Source organism: Pezoporus flaviventris, unplaced genomic scaffold, assembly GCF_033815535.1.
Source record: "Pezoporus flaviventris isolate CSIRO_AGI_PZ_B2104156 unplaced genomic scaffold, CSIRO_AGI_Pfla_v1 ptg000001l, whole genome shotgun sequence".
Classification (NCBI taxonomy): domain Eukaryota; kingdom Metazoa; phylum Chordata; class Aves; order Psittaciformes; family Psittacidae; genus Pezoporus; species Pezoporus flaviventris.
In genome coordinates, this window is record NW_026892549.1 from 35,166,363 (window position 1) to 35,191,043 (window position 24,681).

At 45.6% G+C, this 24,681-nt stretch overlaps 2 protein-coding genes across 3 annotated transcripts; both read right to left on the minus strand.

Moving 5' to 3' along the window:
• Positions 1-866: 866 nt before the first annotated feature.
• Positions 867-19,587, minus strand: LOC133268424 (neurotrypsin-like). Of its 2 annotated transcripts, none has more exons than XM_061451505.1 (15): positions 14,882-19,587; positions 14,521-14,566; positions 12,887-13,123; positions 11,489-11,612; positions 10,586-10,761; positions 9,938-10,085; positions 9,190-9,368; positions 8,639-8,780; positions 7,368-7,570; positions 6,232-6,373; positions 5,771-5,976; positions 5,136-5,214; positions 4,766-4,888; positions 3,997-4,277; positions 867-2,283 (listed from the first exon to the last, which is right to left on the minus strand). In XM_061451505.1, the coding sequence occupies exons 1-15, from the start codon at positions 14,936-14,938 to the stop codon at positions 1,973-1,975; spliced, it is 2,454 nt and encodes an 817-aa protein (XP_061307489.1). In that variant the 5' UTR covers positions 14,939-19,587; the 3' UTR covers positions 867-1,972. The 2 variants fall into 2 exon arrangements, with proteins under 2 accessions (XP_061307489.1, XP_061307479.1); XM_061451495.1 differs by having other exon boundaries at positions 16,674-19,586.
• Positions 19,588-20,954: 1,367 nt separating this feature from the next.
• CHCHD1 (coiled-coil-helix-coiled-coil-helix domain containing 1) lies at positions 20,955-24,607 on the minus strand. Its single transcript, XM_061451518.1, has 3 exons — positions 24,450-24,607; positions 23,777-23,895; positions 20,955-21,733 (listed from the first exon to the last, which is right to left on the minus strand). The coding sequence occupies exons 1-3, from the start codon at positions 24,589-24,591 to the stop codon at positions 21,623-21,625; spliced, it is 372 nt and encodes a 123-aa protein (XP_061307502.1). The 5' UTR covers positions 24,592-24,607; the 3' UTR covers positions 20,955-21,622.
• Positions 24,608-24,681: the final 74 nt, after the last annotated feature.

Sequence of the window (24,681 nt, forward strand, 5' to 3'; positions counted from 1 at the left end):
TTATCCTATAATCCCTGGAAAGAGTAAATGGAACTGTTTAGCATTCATACACAAAAATTAGCCACCTAGCCAGGTCAGCACCTTTACATAAAGCTGTCTTATAGAAGACAAGTTAAAGCTTTAGGCAATTACTGCTTATTGAATCCAAAGCGATTTCTAGGACTCTGTCACCACGTGTCCTGTAGCATGACTTTGTTAATCCACAGGCTGTTCTCTGCCTCCTGTTCTTACCTTGGTAATACCTAGGTACCAAGCACCTCAGTGCCTCTGAGCTCAGACCTTCCAGGCAGCAGGCCAGTGCCTGACCCAGTCATCACCTACTTTACAGTGCATGAGTGAACCCAAAACATGCACATCATGACAAGTTCTGCATGTCCCATCCTGTATTACTACTCTGTGTTCAAGTCTTTGGTTATACATCAAAGCTTACTGCCCTTGCTCCTGAGCAGACCTGTCTCCTCTCTGGCTAGTCTACACACAGAGAGAAGACACTGAGCACTGCACAACTCTTAATGCACTTAGCCCTTCTGCCTAGTTTTGTATTTTCTACCCACTCGAGAATAATAACTTACAAGAGTGCTTAAGGCCTAAGAGGAAACTCTGCTCATTTGTTTGAATGGGAGGGAAGGAAGAAATTGAAGTATTCAAGAACACCTGCTTTCTCTCAGGATTATTTCTGCCCAGGCTGGGAACTACAGCTTGATGGCAGTATTCGCATAGCCTCCAGTTAAGCTGCTTTACCCCCGCTGAGGGGAATGAAAAAGGAAACAGTGCAGAGAAGAGTAGAGAGGAAGCATAGAAGCATAGCCCAGAGGTTGCAAGAATAAGACACACTTTGGGAAAGCGGGAAGCTGCTTTGCAGGAGTGAGTAACTTGCTTGAGGTGCATCTGTACCACGGGAGTATTTCTGTATTTCATGGGAGAACTGTGAGCACAGAGCTATTAAAGACTAACATCACAAATAAAGGGCAGCTAAGATGAATGAAGTATCAAGAGAAAGCTGCCGCAGTGCTGTTAAACAGTGATTCAACACCTGAATGTTTGAGATAAACATTACATTTGGATTTAAAGTAAAAGAACATGTCTATTCAGCCTTTTGAGGTCACAGTTTTAAGTTCTTTGTAGTAAACACAAGGGCAAGAAAGCTACTGTCTCCTAAAAAATTAAGATTTACTCTTACATGAAAAACTGATTCTAGGAGATGCTGCTTTAAGAAAAAAAAAAAACACAAAACAAACCAAAAAACAACTAAACCTAATGAACACAAAAGAAACCACTATATTGAGAAAGTAGCAATAAAACCATAGCATCTGGCAGCTGGAAACATGTGATAGAGGATTACAGAAGGAGGGACAAGCATCTTTTAGCAGGGAAAGATACTTTAAAGGGATCATATGGGAGCAGATCTACTATTCAGAAAAGAAAAGATTCACCCTTGAGACATAACAGAGAAGGAAAAGACCCAGCTGTTGGCCTGTTCCTCAGCTCAGCTTAAATCTCTGATTCTCAGAATTGGAGAACTGTTACAAAAAGAAAATCTGAAGATTTCAGCTGTGCCGGAGCCTGGTGCCGTCTTCCGAGCATCTCATGTCTGCTTGCAGCATTTTTCAGCTGTGCAAACATGCAAACCCCGGAACAGATTTACAGAGGCAGGTATCTCTCCACTTACACATTTCTGCGTGCAGGGCAACAAGTGTGATTGCGTTACAGGACTCAGGTAGTCAGAGCAACATAGACTTATCATTCTTACCAGTGAGCACTTGCTTTCTCTGCTCAGAGATCACAGACTAAAGTGAACCAAAGACTTTGCAGAATCAGCTGTAACTGTTTTTCTCCCAGTTCTACATGAAAGTCTTTCATGAAAGTCTTTTCCCAGTGTCCAGTCTCCACCAGCCACAGGCCAGGAGCCACAGCCTTCCGCTGCTGTAGGGCAATAGGGCCATATGTTGAAGTTCCTAGAGCTCAGACATTGTCATTTTAGCTTGGTCACTCTCTTGATCCAGGGTACATATTTGCTGACCTTCGTGTACACACCAGGGGAATCTTTCCGACCACAGCCATAACCCCAGGAGGTGATCCCCACAATGACCCAGCGCCCGTTTGGCCTCTGGCACATGAGTGGCCCTCCGCTGTCGCCTTGGCAGCTGTCCACCCGCTTGTCTTCAGAGAGGTTCCCAGCACAAATCATGCGGTTCGTGAACTTGTGCCCATAGCGGGCCTCACAGTCTTCCCGTGGGAGAAGAGGCACCACCCCCTGCAGCAGGGTTCTTGAATAGGACTTCCCTGGAACAGAACAGAAGACTGTCCAGACCAATTCACATTCAGACAACAGCAGCGACCTAGAGCAAGGGTGCTCCACACAAAAAAAGGTACTTGTACATTTCATGTCAAGGCTATGGCACAGGAATAGGCGAAGCTCAGCATCTCTGAACAACCAGAAAGTCACAAAACAGTGCTGCCAAGCCAAACCACAAGAAAGAGCTGTAAGATCAAAGAAATGGGGAAGACGTTGGAGAAAAAGGTTAGATCAAAGGATGAGTCTTACTCCTAGTTATGACAACAAGTAACTTGAACCTTGTTCAATTTATTTCACTTTCTTTGAGCCTCCATTTCCTCCTCTGTAAAACAAGGGCAGTGTTTCCTCAAGAGAATAAATGCAGTAATATTTGCTAAGTGCTCAGTCCTCAGAGAAGCTTTGGAAGATGCTTCAGAAGCATCTAAATATTATTCAAAGGGAGTTCACTTCATCTTTGGCCAAATTTGTCCCAATTTGCTTAAATCTCTTACATGGTTCACATGCTATATTAGTGTAAGACCTTTCTGTGTCCAAGCTTTATGGTAAGCTCACAAGGTAGTGGGTAACTGCCCCTCTCATTGGGATAGCAGGTTTGGTGTGTGCAAGGGATTCTGGCCATTAAGCGCCAGTGCAGATTAAGGGAGTTGTAAGGCTGAAATGTACCTTGATCCTCCACTGACAGGCCAAAGCGATGTGTGCACTTTGTGCAACTGACTCTGAAGGCACATGTATACTTGCAGTTGAACACTTGGGGTAACAGCTAGGGAAACAGGTGGGAAGGATGGGTAGGTCCAAAGTCAACAGACAAGCTCCTAGGGGCTATTTGCCTCTTGGCAGTATGTCTTTCTTAACACATGGCTTTGCTCCCATCACAGCAGCCCCAGAAAGGCCTCCTTGCTCCAAGCTCTGCATTGCATCTCTGATCCTCAAATGAGGGGAGACTGGACAGCTGGTTATAAAGTTTTGTTTAGAGTTTAAAGCTGTCTGCAGACCTTGCTAATGTATCCATTTAAGGACTCCACCAAGCCCAGAATTTTGAAACATCACCTTTAGAAACTTAAGTATTTAATAATATTTAATAATTTAATCTTCCTAGAAGATTTCCTGCTCCCTTTTACTTAGGAAACTCCATAGCAATGTGCTGCAAGAGGACAGGTTCAGGCTGTCTCAAACTTTGTGCAAAAGCCAGCTTCAGAGCTCAGCTGTCCCTGCAGCAATATCCAGGGAGATAGAGCAAGGTAGTCTAACAGAGATCCCTTCCACCTCTTAAGCCTCCACTTCACTATGACAGTACCATGAAGAAGGCAGGAGGTGATGGAAACATGGCAGCCTCCATAGGCTTTGTATGGCTCTGCACAGGCTGCTGTCTAAGGGGTCTGCTGTGGGCCAAAATGTATGTAAAAAGGGGAAGAAAAAGAGGACTGTGGCCAGATGGCAGCATTACTCTGTCCCACAGTTTCAGAGGGATGCTATGGCAACCTGAACTTCCACCTTAGGCAGGCTCAAGAAGCCTCAAAATCAGAAGAAAGCACAATGGCACAAAAATCACCTCCCCACTCCTTAACACCATGCACTAGCACAGACAAATAGGAGCAGTAAAAACATGGCCTTGAGTTGTGCAGACATAAATTAATGGCCCATGTAGGCTTCTAAACCCAGACTCTGACACCTTTCTTGCCAGTTAAAGCTGCCTCACTCACCTGTGTCTCCCCAACCAGAGATGATGCAGGCTTGCCTGTTGATGTCAGACTTCTCTTTCCTGTCAGGCAGGCAGACAGGCAGAACGTGGTGATTGAAGGAGAGACAGTGCCCCTCTCTGCCCCGCATTCGGACCAAGGCAATGTCGTTATCATTGCTGCCAGCCCAGTAGTTCCTGTGGAGGACTATCCGCTCCACGGGCAGCTCCCTCTCAAACTCATCCTTCACACCCGTGTGGTAATCACCCACCCGCAGCAGGTAGCGCCGCACATCAACACCAAACCTGAAGAAACAGAGACGCACGTTCTTGATGCTCCTGCTGAGAAGGAAACAGACTCACACAAGTCTCAGTTGCTGTGAGGCTGATCCACCTCCTCACAACCTGAAAAGACACTGTGGCACATCTTTGGTAGATGTTATAATGCCAGCTGTTGCAGTCAATGGGTGACCCAAATCGCTCTCTACCATGCATAGGAATTTTTTTCCTATAAAAAGGGCTACAATACTTGCAACAGGCTTGTGACCTCATTTGTTCACAGTTCCTTAAAGCACCAAAGAATGGCAAAGTGCTGGTTCACTTTAAGTGGTGAAGCCTCAAAGTTAAAAGGGAGCCTATCCTGAGTCATCCCCATAAATGCTTCAAGATTCCACACATCGTAACTCAAAGGTCTTGGTTTAAGAACTTTGCTCATGGGCTAGAAGGATAACCTTGTACAAGGTTATCTTGCTCATCACCGAGTATCCCTTGGGGCTCCCCACCCACAAACACACCTTTTGAAGCAGTGGGCTGCAGTCACTACCCAACAGCTGCTGATCAGGGTTGCTCCGCACAGCAGACGAGTATCTCGATGAAAACCCTTCAACCGCAGTGAGGCCTGCCATGGCCAACTGCCTCTGAACAAGAAACAGAGGAATAGCAGGTGTCACACACATGGGAGCTGGTTTCCTCTTTTCCTATCCACTCTGCCCCATCTGGGCTCAGCTGGTGTGAATTCTTCCCTAGATAGACCCACTGGTTCAAATTAAGTTCAAAAATGACCAGTGAAAACGTGTTGATGTATTTAGCATTTACCAGGCTATTTCCAGAGCCTGTAGGGAAGCTGGAACGAGTTCTGGCTTTCCTAGCAATTACAAGTAGTACCTGAGGGACTTCTTTCCACCTATGATCCTTTTCTTGCGACGGTGAAGCAGGCGCATCCCGCACACACCAGACTCTGGACCTGCACAGCAAAGTTAGAGCCGTTGGGTAGGTACCTTCAGCTTAAGCATGAACAATTGCTGTCACAGAGCCAAACACCATTCACCTTCCCCAAGAGACTTAATCCTCATTGTAGTTGATTCTGTTGTGCTGTGCATATGGAATTCGTAGTAGATTTGATCCCATAGGTTTCCTCAGTTTTGGTGGAGGTGCTTACCAGCAGCACCTGTAGTCTTGTGCAAGGAACTGGACCTCTACAGCTATTTCCTCGGTACCATAAACCCCAAAGTTGCTCATGGTTAATGCTCTAAGGAAGGGTATGGTGACTTGGCTGTGGGGCATTTCAGCAGGCTCAAAGGCCTGACATAAGTGGTGCTCCTCCAACTAGTCTGGAGCACCCTATGCTCCTAAGAAGAGACAACAAAACCAAGGATAAAGTAGGAGGTGCAGGACAGGACATGCTTAATTGTCAGCCAAGGGTAAAAGGTAAAAAGCATAAAAGGTAAAAAGCATAAAAGCATGCATAGATCCTACAGCTGGAGCTGCAGATTTCTGCACAGAAGAAATGGGCATATCACCTGTTCTCCTGATACCTTGCACCTTCTCTTCCACATAGTCACAGATCACACCAGCATCTTCACTGTGCCAGCAGCTGTGAATCCCTGTGTCAGGCCTCACACATTGCCCCAGGGTGTGCTCCGTGCCTCTGCATTCTATGTTGTCCAGATGGATGGGTCCATGGCCTTCACCAAAATAAGCCATTGCCCTGGCTTTTGCTGTACCACTGCAATTAGAGAGAGGGTGGCTAATCAGCAGTAGGCAGGTGAACCTGATGCACCAGCACATTTTAAGAGAAATAATATTTATGTGTCACTACACACAGACAGTAATTCAGTAAGAATATGACCCTACTCCCTCAATATGGGAATATATGGGTATGCCAAAACTAAGAAAGGAAGCCCCCAGAAACTGGTTCAGAGAGAAGTGATCCCCCTGAGAGTTGTTTCTGTCTGTATGATGCATGCACCAAAGCTCTCACCTGAATCCCAGCTGCCTGCAAACCACTGCAGCATCTCTGTCTGTCCAGCCATCATCACAGACACTGCCCCACTGCCCATTCAGGAATACCTCAACTCGTCCCTCCTTGGTGCTTTCTCCATCCATGAGCCGCACAGGAGGTCCTGCAGAAGAATACACATGGGTGACTGCGAGCAAAGCCACCTGAGAGTGTGAGGTGCCCAGAACTTGGGTTCTATAGGAAAGGATGAATCCAAGGTACCAGTGAGCTTAAAAAAAAACACCAAAAAACAGGAGAAGAGAAAAAAAAAAAAGAAAAAGAAAGGAGTGTTTCTATATGAAGACATTTCAGCTCTGCACTGAATCAGAAGACTGCGTACATGTTAATTTAATACATACTGGAAATCATTAGTGGATCATATTCTGAAAGCTGAGTAAAGAGGAGAACAAGAACAGAAGGAAAGTTATTTAATCCTGAGCCAAGAGTGGGCAAGCTTAAACATGCCCAGGAAATAAATACATTAAATTATAAAACTATTACATTACCCTAAGCAAGAGAAGAGTTCTCCGTTCAGGAGAAACAAAAATGTTGGATACCATCTATTTCAGTAAAAATGGCTGACAAACTCAAAAGTCTCCTGTATTAGGGAAGGGGGAGAGTATCAGGCCACATACAAATGAGGAAATTATGCTAATCAAAATATATTCACAATTTTAACTAAAGTGTGACATCCACACAAGAGAGCGCAAATTTCCACACAACAGCCCCTCACATCTGAAGTCTTCTTGTCTTGGCAAGGTGCAACACTAACTACACCAGTTACCTACACCAGGGCTAGTTAAAGGGGTCCCATGTTCCCACAGGCATGGGGCTGAGGAATCTCATCAGTAAGCAATGGCACACTAAGGCTGCCACCATCTCTCAACCCCTCAGGTTTGTTTTGGAGACTGCCAGTTCTCTCCAGTTTCAGTTTCTCTGCTGGGCTGGCAATAGGTCTGGTGGAGCCACAGCTCTGCCCCAAAACAGCCAGGGTGCATTCCTAAGAGTCCTCCTCAAAAAGCAGCCCCCCCATCTCCCACATCTGCCAGACCTTCCCAAGGAACAGGCCACCAGGTGACACTTCCCCACCGCCCAGGGCAAGAAGCAAAGCGAGTTACCCAGGCTGTCATCCATGACTGTGTTGCTCTCCAGGGAACAGCGGACTCCCACATCCTCAGCGTGTGAGCAGTCATGCTGCCCCCAGTTGCTGTGGGGACAGTCCAGGAGGGACAGCTCTGTCCCCACACAAGCCACATCATCCAGTAAGATAAAGCCTTGGCCAGCAGCATAGTCCCCTTCAGAGGCGAGGGTAGCAGGACCACTAGAGGAAGGAAACATGAGATCAGATTCATGAAAACTCATTAATCTCACAGAGGGAATTAGACACAAGCTTAGACTAAAAGGGAAATTCCCCTGCAGAGCTCAGCTGTGATATCAGTGTCTTCCTGACCTAAACCACTCAGTGACGCAGAGAATGGCAAACAAGGAGCTTGCATATCTCACCAGCTTCAGCTTTCAGGAAGGCCTGCTCAGACCAGTCCATTTTCTAGTGACTGGTCAAAGGCACAGTAGCACAACGGGCCAGCTATACCACAGAGGCTGCCTTGCAAATGTGACACCAGGTCTGTCAGTTTGGAGAGGGGCTAGCAGAGGAGGCGTCAGAAATATCAACATTTAAGTAGTTCCCCTTCTTTTTATAGGAAGCAGCTACCTGGAATTGCAATTTTAGGCACTGTGGGAGATTACACAGTATGCAGCTGAACTGAAAAGGCAGAATTTAGTTGAGTCTTTTTTTCAGTCTATAAAGCTGAACTTTTATAATCATACTTAAAAAAATCCACAAAACACCTCTAGTGGCTCCAAGACTACAGTATCCTGATCTTAAATCTTCTTCAAGCTCATACCTGGAGGAGTGACCTTCAGCAATGGACTGAAAGAAAAGCATTATGAAAATCCCTAATACTACTCTTTTTTTGCCCTGATACGTTCAGGTGCCAAAGCAGGTGATGTGTTCAGCTGACAGAACAGGTGGGTGATACTGTTTAGTGACAGAGCAGAGGTGGCAATGCTGAGCTGATACACCTGCAAATTTAAGAAGTGTTGGGAGAACTTTCTGACTTTGGTGAGGGGTTTAGAAAGACAATATCGAGCCTGTTATCTGCTTCCAAACAGGCTGAGGCAGGAGTTTATACAGTTTGGTGATTTTTTTCCCCTCGGAAAGGATGTGGATACCTATTAATTTTTCTTGAATAAAGCTGCATAATGGGTAATAAACCTTCTAACAAAGACAGCATTGAAGGATTAAGGTCCAGCCTATCCCAGTGAAGGGTGATGGAATCTAATCCTTGAAATGAGGAAGCACAGACACTACACACACTCTCAGTCCTACCTGAAGCCCAGCTGCCTGCAGACTACCTGGGCACTGAGGTCTGTCCAGCCGTCATCGCACACTGTGCCCCAGTCTCCATTGTAATAAACTTCTACCCTGCCTTCACTGGGGCTGCGGCCACCAGCCAGCCTGATGGTGCCCTCTGCAAGGGATGGGAGAAGGAAAGGTCAGTGCTCAGCAGGGGAGAAAAGCAGCAGCCTGTGCCCCACTACTGAGGTCTCTTTACAGCCCACGAATGAAATAAACCCGAGACACAGATACCCGTGGGTATGCAAAAGGCAAACATTCATTGCTCCCCAACATGCCTGCTTGTCAGTGAGGATTCACCTCAGCCTTTCCATACCACCTTGGTGGAAAGAAAGCCATGGGAACACCACCAAGCCTGTCTCTGACCCATTCCCACCTGCTGTTTGCTCTCTGCTGTCACAGGTGGCAGCTATACGTAGAATCCCTGCAAGATCCTGAGGCAGGGGGATTATCTGCTAAGCAAGCCATGTAATACGGGAGTAAGATTGGCTGCATCTGACTGGTATAGAGCTGTAGATCTGTACCTGTGAAAGGGTCACAGGAGACCCCAGCGTCTTCAATGTGGTCACAGTTTTGCTGTCCCCAGTCACTCTTCTTGCACTGGTCAAGTGAGAGTTCATTGCCTGAGCATTCCACTTCATCCAGCAGGATTGGGCCAGATCCCTGCCCATAGTGAGCCCACGACAAAGCTTTTGGGTTCCCACTGCAAACATTACAGACACATATGCTCAGTAAGGAAGGTCACAGCCTCATGCCCTCACATTCTGCCTTGCACAGGGACTCTTGCTACACTAGGTCAGTGTCCTCTCATAGCTAATTTGTTTTTCTGGCACAGTGGCGTTTCCAGCTGTTAACTGAAATACACTACTGGGAAGTTTTGTAATGAGACCTCCAAGCACATAGCAAAAATGTGGCCGCAACATGAACAGTTCAGACACCTGGGGAGCTCTGAGGACAACCAGTTTTCAATCTCAGTAACAGGCAAAACTCCCAAACTTTGAGGGATCTCAAACTTGAATTGTCTATTTTAAACAATTCTGTACTGAGGTGATTTTCAGGAATGCCCAGCATACAACTCTCATGTTAGGCATTGAATTGCACACAGGAGAATGAGGTGCCATTACACAGAGTGATCAGCCCAGAATTATCTTTCCCAGGGTTTCTGTATACCTCCTATAGAAAGGACTGGTACTATAGTGAAGGGAGATGCTCTCACGTTCCTTGTTCTGTTTACTTCTAGGACCACTCCTTGATATACAGCAGGGAAATTACCTGAGTCCCAGCTGCCTACAGACTACTTCAGCATCCCGGTCATCCCACTGGTCATCACAGATGGTACCCCACTTGCCATCATGGTAAACCTCCACTCGTCCTTCAAAGCTCTCCTTTCCCCCAACTAAACGCAGCGGGGCATCTACACCTGCGCTTCAAGAAGGGGAAACAGAGCACAACAGAACAAGACAGAGACAAAGCATATCCAGCAGTTCAGGGTGCAGAACCATTCATCAGCCAGAGGAGCTCCTGGGATGCTCAAGTCCCACCCTCCTCTCTAGATCCCACAGACGCATCAGTGATTGCAGCCCACAGTAAGGGGCTGCTTCGGGGACGGCTCTTTAACTGGCTGCTACAGTGACTAAGACTTTGCTGCCTGCAGACAAAATCCTGGTTTGATGAAAATGGGATGTGGGCATAAGCAGCAGCCATCTTTCAGTGGCTTTAGAAGTATGCCCACTCTGAGTGTTTGGGATTGGGAAAGGATGGATAAGTTTCCCCTGGAAGGAAGATAACCACCTGTACAGCAGGTGAAAGAAGAACATGCTCCAATGATTTGCTCACCATAGCTTCACAACCTTACATTTCACATTTTATCAGCAACACTGGACGCAAGAAACAGGGAGTGAACCTTCCCTGGAGATTTACCTTCTGGAGGGACACAGGTTGCCATGGCACTCCCCTGCTTACAAACTCCTGACACAGCTTCCCGGTAGCCACACTCCAGCAGGGCTTTCTCATCCCCATGGCAGTTTGCTGACTGCAGGTGCAGGGGAACAGGCCACAGTCCAGGGTGACTCTTCTTCCCAGCTGAGCCGATCTCACTGGTACAAAGAACACAACAGAGGGATGAAATGCCATAGTGCTGCTCGACTCACCAGTTCCCCTCAGTTCCTGTGACTCTGCAGTCCAGTTGTGCCATTTCACATCCCACTGAGCCCAGTTGATCGGGATGCATAAAGGGGTGGCATTTACAGTTTAATGGGAAAGCACAAACAAGCACAAAGCACTTCCCTCCACCTAACCCATTCTGTGTTCCTACTTAAGGCAGAAGAGCTGGTTTGATCAGAAATGGCCCCCTCGCTTGAGAGCGATGAACAAACCCATCAACAGATTCAAACATCCAAATATCTGAATTAACGTCTTCCTTCTCTGTAGACCTTATCTCCTCACTATTTGGAAGTCTGAAGGTCCAAATCCCGGTTTCCCAAAGACAGTTCACACTCTCAAAACTTCTATTAGATCACTACAGTAACTCCAGCTGGTAATACTAAAAAGAGGGTACGATCTCACACCTCACTCATCGCAGTCTGGAGCACCAAGCAGACACTACTGCTTTAAAGAAATCTTGCAAATGCTGTTTGGGTTTAGCATAGCTGCAGAAATAAAAAAACAACAGTATGAAAGGACCCTGGTAAATGGGAAATGAGTCCACAAAACCAACTCCTCTCCCCCAGCCAACACACTATGCCAGGGAGACTGTAACCGCAGAGCCTGATCTTTCAAAGGCTACATGAGCAGTAACTCTCGCAACCAGACTGAGGTTCCCACCTGAGACCTAGTTGTCTGCAGACAACACTGGCATCCCAGTCAGTCCAGTAGTCAGCACAGATGGTGCCCCAGAGTCCATTGAAGTACAGCTCCACACTACTATCTTCAGCCAATCGCACAGCACCTTCCAAAAGAGGGGAGGAAATAAAGTAAAAGCTGCTGTCTTGTGATGGAGGTTTCAGACCAGCAAGTTTTGGACTTGCACATAGCTGAGCTGAACTGCACTTAGCTTCTCTCATCCCTGTTTTGCTGTTTTGAAGGCACCTTCCTGGGTCCTGCAATCGCTGCTCGGCAGGATAGCTGGTGCTATGTTCTTTTCAAAGCCATGATAACATTGCAGGAAACTTGGCTTCTGCCACAGCTCCTGGATTCTCCTTCTGTGAAATGGGGATGATTTTACATGCTACCTTGAAAAGGTGTATGGAAATGGTAGGCTGTCTAATTCCTTTTGACACTCCACTGATTTATTTACCATCAACCACCTATGACAGTCACTGTTGCTACAGCTAGATGCTCAGTAACAGCAGGTGAATCCTCTTTAAATTCTCTAAGAAAAGCAAGTTACAAAGTAAATACCCTTTCAATTCTCACTGCACCACAAATATCTACCACAGTTTAGAAAGCACATTTCCTTGCTCAGTTATGTATTGTGAGAAGGATACACCTTGTCTGTAGTAGCTCATGCAGGCACAAAGCACAACTACACTTGTACCCCTCACTTTAATGAAGCCATCTCTGAAAGCACTTTCACTGGCAAGGGAAAAAAGACATTCATTTCACCTATTAAATTGTACTTCATCTGTCCTCTGAAACATAAAGCAAAGAAGGTCAGAAAGCAGGAGGACAAACAAAATCTTTTCAAGAACGTTGCACTGAAATCTGCGCACTGAGAGAGCTCAGCTCCTTTGCATGCCTCCAAGCAAGCTGCAATCCTTGTGTCAGCACTGTGAAGAATTCCAAAGCAAGCCTGTAACCTTACCTTGCCACAGAAGATTTTTGCTTATTGTATTTGAACAGCTACACTTACATGAGGAGAGCTCTGCTACAGGCACTCAAGAAGCCGGAGTGGGCTGTTTTCCACATAACTTAAACTGTCTCAAAGTGGCATAAGTTAAAAGTAAAAAAAAAAAGGGCTCCTTGTATGGGAATAAAAGCATCTATACATGGCATTATGGCTACAGCAGCTTAAATCCACCCCCCACTATATACAGACGTTCTTCTCCCACACAGGCTAGCCTCTAGTCCTGATTATTTCGACAATTTGGGACAGTTACTGTACTGTGCGCCTTTCACAGGGTGTCCCACCTGCTGCTTGCAAGTCTGTGCAGCACACATTTCTGCCCTGAGCCCCCAGGGCAGTGCAGGCAGGCACCGGCAGAGACACGCGGCAGCCCTTACCTTGGTTACAGTCGCAATTAGCCCAGCCGATGGCCCCTGATGCAAGCCGGTAGAAGCACCAGGGTGTAGTTCCCCCGTCCGGGTTCCTGCAGTGGTTGTGGTCCCCCAAGCCGCGGTCTGGGTACTGCTGAACATAATCGGGGAAGTCTGCCCAGTTGAGGCACTCTGCCCCAGCCTCAGTGACCGCCAGTGAACCATTGTAATACCCAAGAGGTCCAACACCACACACGCTGGATGCTGGGCAAAGGAAAGGAGCTGTTAGCGTCACCTAAGGTGTCATGCACCAAGGCTCAGACAATGTGGGAGGTTATAACTGATCTCCTGAAATACCTCCCATGTCTGCAGTCCTGACTGCTACTTGCTTGATTTCAAGTCTATCATTCTTCAAGGCAGCTGCTCAAAGAATGTTTATAATATGCACTGTCTAAACCCCAAGTTGATCTGAAAGTCATGAACTGCCCAGACAGACCTTTGAAATGTCAACTCTGGGCCCAAACATGGACAATTTGAACCAGTTTCCCTTACCATCTATTTCAATACATGTCTTCGCTTGCCCTGGAGCAGTACGTGAGCCTGGCACACACTCCTCCACTTCCTTCCCCACCTGCTTTGGCACCTGATTAAGATGCTCTTAAATGTGATCCTAGGCTCTTTAGAAGATTAGTTGCCTATCTAAATTGATTGAAACTGAGGAGAGCTTAAAATTTCATTCTACAAAGCAGGAAGGTGGGAAATGGTATTGTAGTTGTATGTTCCCTACACACATTAGCATATACCCTGGTTTATCTGAACTTGGATGATATATAAGTAGGGAAAGGGAACCTATTTGGGGGAAGTGAAGGTGCCAGTGTTCCATGCCAGTGCCCATGTGAAATATCTCATGGAAAGAAACCCCAACAACTAATTTATTATTGCCTGTCATGGTCCCTTTAACAAAAGAAGAAAACTCTCCATTCATGACCCTGAAATAAGAAAGAGGGAAACCAGAACCAGCTTCTGTGTGAGGGTGGGCTTTATAGAGTCCATAACATGGAAGAGCAGATGCAGAAAGGGATAGCGGTTACAGCTCTATTGACTACATTGGATGAACAAAAAGCGGCCAGCACTTTCAGAAAACCTTTCTGCCATAAAGACACATAGGGCAAACATTAAGGGTACAAAGAAGCTTCACCATTTGCCTTGTAGCTGCTGCCAAGCCCAGAGGGGGTGATTGACAGCTGAAGGTGAATTGCAGGGGGCAAAAATGAGAAGCAGTTACAGGTAAGCGTCTGGAAAACACACTGTGCCCTTTGCATCACACCTGGCACTCTCAGAGGGAGTGTCTGAGAATTCAGTAGTTATTAAAGCGGAGGAAAGGTGAGCATGCAAGAAAGACGAAGGCAAAGAAAGAAATTAAAGGAGAAGAACATGTGGGAGGAGTGGGGAGCTGCAAGACTAGTAGACATGAAGGAAACAAAGCGGTCTGGCCATTTTGGGGAAGGAGATAAACAAGCATTTAGGCAGGAGGAAAGATTGAAGTACTAATGGAAAGAAAGGAAGAATGCCAGGTAGCAGTTCATCGTACCTATGGTCTCAGATCACTACTGCAGGAAAGAAACTGCCTGATGACTGAATTAATAACTTCTTGTTCTTACCTGTACTCTGCAAATGGTTTTGGTTGGGCTGGGATCCCAGGAAAGCCTGGGAAAAGAAACAGAGCAAAAAGAGAAAGATGATTATCCGATGAAATAAACATGGGCATGTCCTAAAAGCAGCTCAGCATTTTGCTGCTTTAGGCAAACATGCCCTAGTAACCAGCCTCTTCCCTGCTCTCCCCATTGCTCCTCTTCAAATCCAATCACAGCTCTGCCCACTAACAGCAAAATGAATAATTACTAGCCTGCAGAGATTTACCCTTGACCACATTGCAGGGCTTGCTTTGTTCTTTTCCAATAGAATTGGGAAGTCTGAGTGAGATGCCTATGGAAAGAAAAGCTAGAAGAAAATAATTGTTACCAGTAAGGAAAATAATGAATAACCACTCATTCTCTCCCCATTTCTAGGACAAGCCATCTATGGCAACAGCAGCAAACAGAGATGTATCTATGTGATGGGATGATGCCCCCAGGGATCCCTGTTAAAATAGTAATAAGTGTACAAAGTGGGGAAACGCCTAAAGAAGAAATACAACAATGCTTTTGGGGGATTCTGGTTTTAATACATGAGAATATGATATGGCCTATGGTACTATTATCCCAATGGGGTTAAATTACTAAGAACAAAAAATATGAAACAGAGTCTTCAGAATTCCAGGATCCTGCTCAGCCCCCAAACTGTATTTCCTCTTATAGGCAGTGTTTTTGGTGGTTATAACTTGATTGCGGGCTGAAAGATAGGGATCTCCACTCAGCACCATTACATGATGTGCAGGCAGGTGCAAGATCTTCACAGAGCAGAGTGAAGAGAAGAAACTGTACATGCTTCTGTTAACTCCTTGGACTTTAATTAATTTCTAAATACTTCTAAATGAATGTTTCTTATATTCCTATATGAACAAGGCCTTGTTATTCACAGAGCAGAGTTATGCATATAAAGACTACCAGCTATTGGAAATGGTTCTGGTTTTCTTCAAATGCAGTAATTTTGCTTCTCTCAGCTCCACCTTTCCCTGGAAAAGGGGAAGTGTAAAATCTGGAATTAAATCAACCCCCCCTCTCGAATAAGTAGAGATAGTTCCCATAGATACCTGACAAGAATGACACCTCCTCAAGCAGACATCTTTCCTTTTAAAACAAGCTTGTGAATATGGTCCATCAGGTGTTGGCAACCATGGCCAAGCTCCACCATCACCCTCTAGAAGTCAGAATGTGACGCTACATATCAAACATGAAATCCTGACATGTCTCAGAAACAGCAGATCAGATCTCAGCTGCACGTACACAAGGGATGCATGGATAAAACAGCATTTAACTGACAAATGCTTTTCAGCCAAAAATCCATCTGCATGTATCAGGCTGTTGAAATCCCACATAATGGTCTGTGAAGTATCAATGCCAAAGGACTTATCTGAGGATCTCTCAGATATTTGCAAAGACAGGAAGGTGAGCTAAGCCACACTTTTGTGACGGCACCAAACATCTGACTGAGCCACACTCCAGGTCCCCTGACTCCTAGCATTTAATGTGCAGCTGCACACACATGTAAGCCCGCAGGCAACAGAGGGATGGGTTGGACTAATAACAGGCCGTACATGAAAGCCTGAACTTGCTCTTGGAGATGGACCATAAATAAAAGAATTGCACTCCATGTAATATGCTTCCCTTCTAATGAAAGATTAGTTGCTGCCAGTTCACGTAGCAGCTTCCAAAGCACCCCAGCACTGACCATCTTAGCTAAGACTGACCAAATCTTAGTGCAGACGCTATGTGCTGTAGTCACTGCCCCACATCCATGTGGCTATAAATCATCTCTTCCTAACAGCAACAGGGGTAATCAGTCCATCATCAAAGAACAGAAACAATGGATCTTTCCTGCCAGGGTCACTGCAGTGTCTGAGAAACACAAGAAACCTGAGCCAAAGCATCTGCAAGCTCTTGTGCATCCTGCTTCCCTGATTTGTTTCCTTGTCTGGATTTCATATGCACAATGAAATAAATCCCTCCCCAAGCCCCCAGCTCTTCCCAGAGACCGCAGCTGCCTAGATGCTTTGGAAAACATATTCAAGTAATAACAAGATCCACTTACGGTGAGGACATTAAAAGAGCCATGTGACTTTGCACAAGCAGATAGAAGAATAACAGTTTCTTACCTCCACACATCTGAGACAGGATAACAGACTGGAGAGCTCTATGAGGAGCCCCAGTACTTTGGGGATCTCCATCCCTCCTGTGCAAAGTGGGCAGAAGCTTCTTCAAGCATCACATTGCCGTTCAGCTGCCAGGCTCAGCTGCTGCCTCCTCCTCGGGCTCTGCAGCTGGGCTTCCCCGGGAGCAGGGCTCCGCACCCAACTGAGTGGGATGCCTCTTCCATTTCTGCGCAGGGAAAGGGATGCAGGGGAAGGGATCAAAGTTCCCAGCAGCATCTTAGAATTTCACTTTCCCCTGTCTCTCCCCATCTCTTCTCCTTGGTTATTCTCTTTGGAAAGGAGAAAAAGAGGGGAGAGAATAAGGGCGGAGAACATGCCCCTGGGTTTCTCTCGCACCTTAAATCCAGGAGGAGGCAAGCGCTGGCGGGTGGGGCGCAGCCCTCAGCCCGCTCTCCCCTCCCTCTCCAGGTCTGCGCTTCTCCCCGCTGCCAGCCCCCGCCCGGCTCCTGGGCCGGCCGCGCTCCTCTCCCTTCCCTCCCGAGGCACGGAGACTGCGGGGACGCGGGGCTGTGTCCTCCTGCAGAACCGCCGACAGCCGAGCTGGAGAAGGAAGCTGCTTGTGCGCGCACACTTGCCAGAGATTAGACTTGCTGGAAGGAATCTGGACTTTATCCCCCCACCGCTGCCTCCTCGATTAGCTCCCTGCAGCTTCCCCAGGTCAAACTCTCCTCTGGTTTGACCCAGGTAAACGGGACCCGGAAAACTTTACCTGAAGCAGCTTCCAGCTCTCCCCATGCAAAACTCACAGGCGGCACAGCCCTCCGTGGCGCATTCCCAGTTTTCAGCCCTGCATCCTACCATCGCTTCCCTAGGTCTTTTTCAAGTGTCTCCTTGACCTTGGGCTGTAAAGTTATTTTCACTTGACTGGCTGGGATGCTTTCCAGAGGGTTGATCATTACTGTACTGTTACAAACAATCCTATGGGATTTTTTAGTGTTTTAAGCTTACTGTTCCTCCATGTGAATTAGGGTTAGAGTGTAACAACGGAAGTTTCAAACATTATTAAATCTAAGGAAGGTACATTTAAAGCTGTTCAATCTTGAGTCTTTTTTAACAAGTTCCCCCTGCAGCTCCTCAGCTCAGTTTAACAGGAATTACCTATTTATACTCTGATTTCGGAAGGATTAACTCCTGGTTTTCTGCAGCATGAAACAAGGTCACCTCAAGAAATGAGCTCACTCCTGGCCAAGTCTGCTGAGCAGCATTTCCAAACACACGTTCAGCATAAAAACAAGGAACAGGCTGATAGAAATCTATTGGCTTCACAAGAAGCCTCTTTTCTAATTCCCTCACTTATTGCTCATTACTCACTTCAGATGACAGTTTTGAGTTGCCTCATCCTCAGATGCTCATCAAAGGCAAAGAAATTCCACTCCATGCTGGATCTCTTACAGTAGTTGCTGAGTGACAGGAGGGAGCCCTTTCTGGAGTGGATTTGTACCACAGTGCATTCTGGACACAGTGGATTTGGCCAAGAACTGCACTCAGTTAATTAGGAGCAAATCTCCTATATCCTCGTAGTGAGGGAGGCAGATGATCAGGGCAACAGAGGATGGAAATAGCTTAGATGCTGCAGCATGCTGATGCTCTCAAGCAGCACTGGCAAAAAAAGGAGCAAAACAAAAATATAGGAATGTGTTGGAATTTAGAACCACTTACTCCAGTGAAAACACAAGGAAAGGATATACTAGGAGGCAGGAACAGAAATATCTACTAAGGTTCTGAGAAATCTGCTCCTTAGTCAGGAGCAGAGAGGCTGATGATGCTCCTTCAGAACTCCTGTAAGACGCTCACCTATTTAGCCCTCTGATACATGCTAAGAGGGTTTAAAACCTCTAGCAAAAGCCTGTACTGGATTTCTTTCACAGTAGCTTGGAAGTTACTTCCCTTTCAGGGCAACCTGAATCACTAGATAAGGTTATTTCCTAGGTGAAGTGATTTTAAAGGAAACACAGAGTGGCACACACCAAAAGCAACAGAAGTTTGAGTCTGGTATTCGGTTTCTGTAGAAATGACAACCTGTGCAAAGATACATAGTGGGTGTTGGAAGTTTGCTCTTCTGTGGCAGGTCCTCTTTTGGAACTATTTTCTTCTTGCCAAGACTCCCTCCTGGTTTTCTGGCAGTGACATTTCCTTGAGAGAGGTGGATCTCAGATTCTCAAAAGCTTCTCACAGGTATGTGGCCATATCCAAGATAGAAAGGAAGACCAAGGAGGAAACGATACCAATATAACTACAGCAGTTTAGATAGGTAACATATCTAAAGATAAGGTAAACCAGATCTTGAACTATCTTGTGTGGGCAAGTCTGAAGTAGTTGTAAATACTCAAGTTCATATAACCCACAAATAACCTTCTCGCCCTGCTATAAACACAGGTCTGTAATAGTTTATGATTACCTAAAGACTCTTTCCATCTAGATTTTTTCAGATTATTCTGTATGGACCCTCCTGAAGTACCACCTTCTAAAATGTTCTAGCTCTCTGGAACTCAACCTATTTCTCCTGAACTGGCAGGACTACTATTTGTCAAGACCAACTGAAATATCAGTGCTTCCTCCATAAGAGTTCTTCAGTGAAAGCCTAAAAAGAGAGGTAGTCAACAGCAATCATACCCAGAGCTGGTATAGTACTCAAGCTATAAGGAACAGAAATAAGATCAAGGAATTCCAGCAGATTTTCTTAAATCCTGCAAATCCGACTTAGGAGGGTAGAACAGCTAGTCAGCTTTTCTTTAATTCTTTCCCCACCATGCAGCCACATACAGGTCTCTGCAGCAATGTTCTTAACCAGGTGGGCTCAGCATCAGAACCCGGTTTTCTTTTATTCTCCAGCAACAACACGGGGTGGTACAAGCCCTGAACTCAGAGAGGACAGGGCCAGTTGGCTGCGGTTACACACATCAGCTATTAATGGAATGATCCCCAATATCGGTGTGTGACAGAATGCATATGAATACGCAATGCAAGCTTAACAGTGAGGTGGAGGAAACGGCAGCAGCTCAAATTGCCAAGGACAATCAGTAGCTGTTTTCTTGGTTATAGCATGGGATCCTGAGCCAAAAGAACTGCTAGAGTACTTTTAAAAAGAAGCAGTGTAAAAGCTGTGTGCATCTGAAAAGCATTTTCTTTCCTTCCTTCTTCCTCCAAATAAATGCATTCCTTAAAGGAGTGGAAAGCCTTAGCATAGTAATTTCAAGCTTATAGTAGGCATGTAAAAGGTCAGAAAAAAACCCAAACAACTGAGCTTGTGAGGCTCACTGTGAATCAGAAAAACCTAAAAATAGCTGTCCAGATTAGTGGGAGTCACACAAAATTTCAAAAGTAGAAACAACAAGAAAGAATTAGTTTCACTGTTACAGCCTCTTACACAATGAGATAGTTCTTCACAGACACTGGAGTTTGGTATTCAGCACAGCCACTAGCTTAAGAGGTGCCAAACTGTACTTGCATTGTTAAGTTTTAACACAAAGAAAGGAAAACCATCATCAACAGAAGTGAATTTAGAAATTGATTTCTCACTCTCCCAGCTTAGCTTGTCTTCTTCAGAAACAAAGAATCAGCAAAGTAGATCTTTTCAGAGAGCGTCTTTTGGACTGAAAATGCAAAATGTCATAGAACCAAAGTGTTATCCCAAACACAGATGTGGACATCATGTTCTTACTCACCCCAAGTCCTCTGAAAGACCTTATTCTGTTGTTGACATAATAGCAACAACAGAATAAGGTACCCTATGGGATAATCCACTAATGAGCCATTGTAAGTAACAAACAAATGAAAACTGCTTCAATAACCATAAAGCATACTCTTGCCCAGTATTTATGTTATGAAGAAGTACTGGCCTGGGCCTCCAGAGAAGTCAGATCCATCTCCACGCAAACCCGACAGTCACATGTTGGTGATCACAGAGTCTGTGTGTGCCAGACTTCCCTCTTTGCTTTTAATTTATACCCCAGAGAACTACCGATATAAATGGTTATATCTCTGAGGTACTGCATTTTTCTTACCAATTAGGTACTGGTACTAAAACAACAGGGACCTGCCTGCTGTTTTGCGGTACTCTAGTGAACAAAGAAACAACAACCACCCCACCCCCAAACCACTGAAAACTAGTGATTACATTGTTTCAGTATCAGTCTGAGCATGAATTGTCTCCCCCCCTTTTAGTTTTTTTTCACCCAAACAATGGGACATTTTGTTCTAGATTATGAGCTGCCCAGGCCAAAAGACAGTTTTTCATTCTTTTATTATGGTACAGATGTAATTGATCTGACATGGCACCATACCTGTCCCACCTGTTAATCAGAGGGCCTAAATCACAAGCCCCTATGTTAAAAAAGTTACATATAATCCTTACCAATGTATTGTGTATTAACAAGGTATTTTGATGGGGAGTTCTTCCTCATTCTACAGCCTTCTTGTACAGCAACAGGAATTAAAAACATCTCAAGAGGAACCAAACTGTGTATACATACACATAGGAGTACAAGTCATGAAATGACTATCAAGTTCAAGTTGGCTCAATGTCTGGGCCTGAGCACTTTTTGACAGCAGTTCAGCAGTTAGGCAGGAAGCTTGTGCATGAGAAAAAGTAACTCCCTAACTGTTAGAAAAGGCATCTGCATGTATTCCTAGAAGATTTAATTTCACAGTGAGGACCTGATTCCACACTTGACTAGTTTAACAACATCCTGCAGAAATCGTAAGACAGCAAGACCCAAAAACCTCAGGAACAAAGTCAGCTGATGCTCAGGACATGTGTTTTTTACTCTAAAAACAAAAGCGAGGTCAAGAACCACACCTCAGTGCTGAAAGATACTGCCTGACATCCAGTCTACTTTTCACCAAAGTCTCCAATTGCAATTGCTTGTCTGCAGTTCCTTTAGTAAAGCACATTATACATAACGTGTGATCTGAGGAAACCTCCTCAGGAGCTTGTTTACTTTGCTTGAAGGCATGTTTCCCTGGAGTGAGAAGGTGTCCTCGTTTAGATTCTTGCGCTCCTTCTGAAAGACAGAAAAAAAGCTCAAAATATTACTTCTTTTTATTTGCAGAGTTGATGCTCACCCTCAAAGACTAATATTGATCGTACTAGGACGTTTCATTCAGAGGAATGCTATTTCTTCAAGGAACATTTACAACAAGACTTGACTCAATAATCATGAGGCTTTCAAAAGCCTGATGACCTTTCAATGATGTAATTAATGACTGACATCTTGTAAGGATGGTATCTGCCCAGGGAAGTTGTGGCTGCCCCATCCTTGGCAGTGTCCAAGGCCAGGCTGGATGGAGTTTTGAGCAACCTGGTCTAGTGGAAGGTGTACCTGTCTGTGGCAGGGGGGTTAGAACTATATGATCTTTAAGGTCCCTTCCAACAAACCATTCTGTGATTCTGAGATATTCCTCTGTATACTCAGTTAACGATATTATAAACTCAGTAACAACTCAGATTTTTTTTTTTTCACTGTTACTCAATTTGATTCTATCTACCAAATAAACTATAGACAGCTTTTCCTTTATGCTGTCAAACAGCAACAGTAAAGACCTATTAAATGATGGTACTGTTACTGAAAAAAAAAAATAATAATTGAAACCTGAAATCACTTTAAGGACAAGTTCAGTACATATACTTACCTTTAGTCTGCTTTTGAAACTGACCTGATACCAAGTTTGCCATATAGCTGGAAACCTCTAACTTCCACAGAATGTGAAATCTATCTATTTTTCATGAAAATATCTAGCCTTCATAATCAGAAACAGCCTAAAAGAACTCTTCATTTTCAGAGAATCAAGAATAGCTGTAACTGCCTCATGCACCCTGAAAATTCCATTTGTCATGAGGATTACTGAAACCACTGGTTATTTCTCTACCACCTTGTCTCCAACCTCCCTCCCTGCATTATTTAAATATTTATGACAAACTGGAGTCTGGGAATCCTAACTTACCTAACTCACTTTCTCCCATTGTCAGATAATGCAGGTACTGGATTGGTACCAGAGTCAGCTATTTCTTTATGAATCTGAGCAATTGCGAACTTACGCTGTACATCTCCCAAATTACAGCATAATCCACATCCCTCACCGTACAAATCACTGTTCTACTTAACAGCTCCAAGTTGTATTCTCCCTCATTCAGAACTATCATGTACTATGGAGAAGTGCAGTGACTGCTATTGTTTCCTTAATGCTGAATCATAGAATAGTCAGGGTTGGAAAGGACCTGAAGATCATCTAGTTCCAACCCCCTGCCATGGGCAGGGACACCTCACACTAAACCATGTCACCCAAGGCTTCGTCCAACCTGGCCTTGAACACTGCCAGGGATGGAGCGCTCACAGCTTCCCTGGGCAACCCATTCCAGTGCCTCACCACCCTCACAGTAAAGAACTTCTTCCTTATATCCAGTCTAAACTTCCCCTGTTTAAATTTTAACCCATTACCCCTTGTCCTATCACTACAATCCCTAATGAAGAGTCCTCCCCAGCATCCTTATAAGCCCCCTTCAGATACTGGAAGGCTGCTATAAGGTCTCCATGCAGCCTTCTCTTCTCCAGGCTGAACAGCCCCAACTTTCTCAGCCTATCTTCGTATCGGAGGTGCTCCAGCCCCCTGATCATTCTTGTGGCTCTCCTCTGGACTTGTTTTATGTTGAGGACACCAGAACTACACAGTATTCCAAGTGAGGTCTCTTCAGAGACTAAAAGCCACAAGAAATCAAAAGAAATAGCCCAGGTTAGGGTCAACTAACAGCAACTAATCTCAACTTCCAAGAATTTGACAACACAAAAAGGACTGGATGCGACTATTGTTTCACCCTCAGTTATAATATACCAAAGACCTAGTCCCTTCCTAAGGTCCTTATTCTGTTCAAATTTAATTTAACTTCTGCATTCAAAAAAAGAAGGGCTGCATGTTTGAGCTACATCATTCTGTATCTCTCCTACAACACAAATCAAATTCTTTGGACAACATTATTACTGTTGGCATGATTGGGGGCTTCCTCCTACTCTACTAATAACCTTTAAGAACACAAAAGAGGCCTTAATTACTTCTGCCTTTGCCACGCAGTCATAGAACATCCGGATCTCCTCGGCACAGGCTGCGTCATTGAAGTCATTCTTTTTCCAGCAGGCCATCATTACTGACATCTCCGTAATACATGTTGCTTCTGGAAGTGAAACACACAACCCAAAATCTCAAGTCTTTGGGATTCCATGCAAAACGCCTCCACGGGCCTTGGATTTCCAGAGAGAGGTTTAAGACAGCATAGAGACAGGTAAGGAAAAACAACACTAAAGCAAAGATGCGTTGTGTAAAGATGTTGAGAGCACGAAGATCAGTAGTAGCATTGCAGTCATCTAACATCTGATTGAATTCTTAAAGGAAATGCTATGTCGAGATGTAACGAAGTATTTTACGTGTGATTCACACAAAGGGCACCACAAGATGCAAACGTGGGGCTGCTGTGTGAGAAAGCAATCTTTAATGCCATGGCACGAATCAGACCTTCCCCTCTGCTGCCCTGCAAAGCACAAAGCACTTAGCTCGACTCATCCCCGACACCACGGCGGTCCTTCCCTGGGTAAAGCCACGGGAGAGCGGCGGGACAGCTCCCGGGGACACCGCGGGTACACCGGCAGCAGCTCTTCCCCACAGGGGCTGGAAGCCCGGCCGCTTCTCTCCGGGAAGGGGACATTTAGCAGCCTGGCGTCGGGAACTCACCTCCCGCCTTCTCCTTGCGGTTCGCCACCTTGTCGGCCAGCACCAGCGGCCGGGTCGGGCGGAGCACCGGGGGCCGCTTCTTCTGCCGCCACTGCCCGGAGACCCAGCGGGTGACCCAGGCCGGGTACACGGGAGCCGCCATGCTTCGTGCCACGGGCCGAGCGCATGCGCGACGCGACGCAGTCTCCGCGCCGTGGCGCCGCCTTGCGGGGCGGACGTCCCCGGCGGGAAA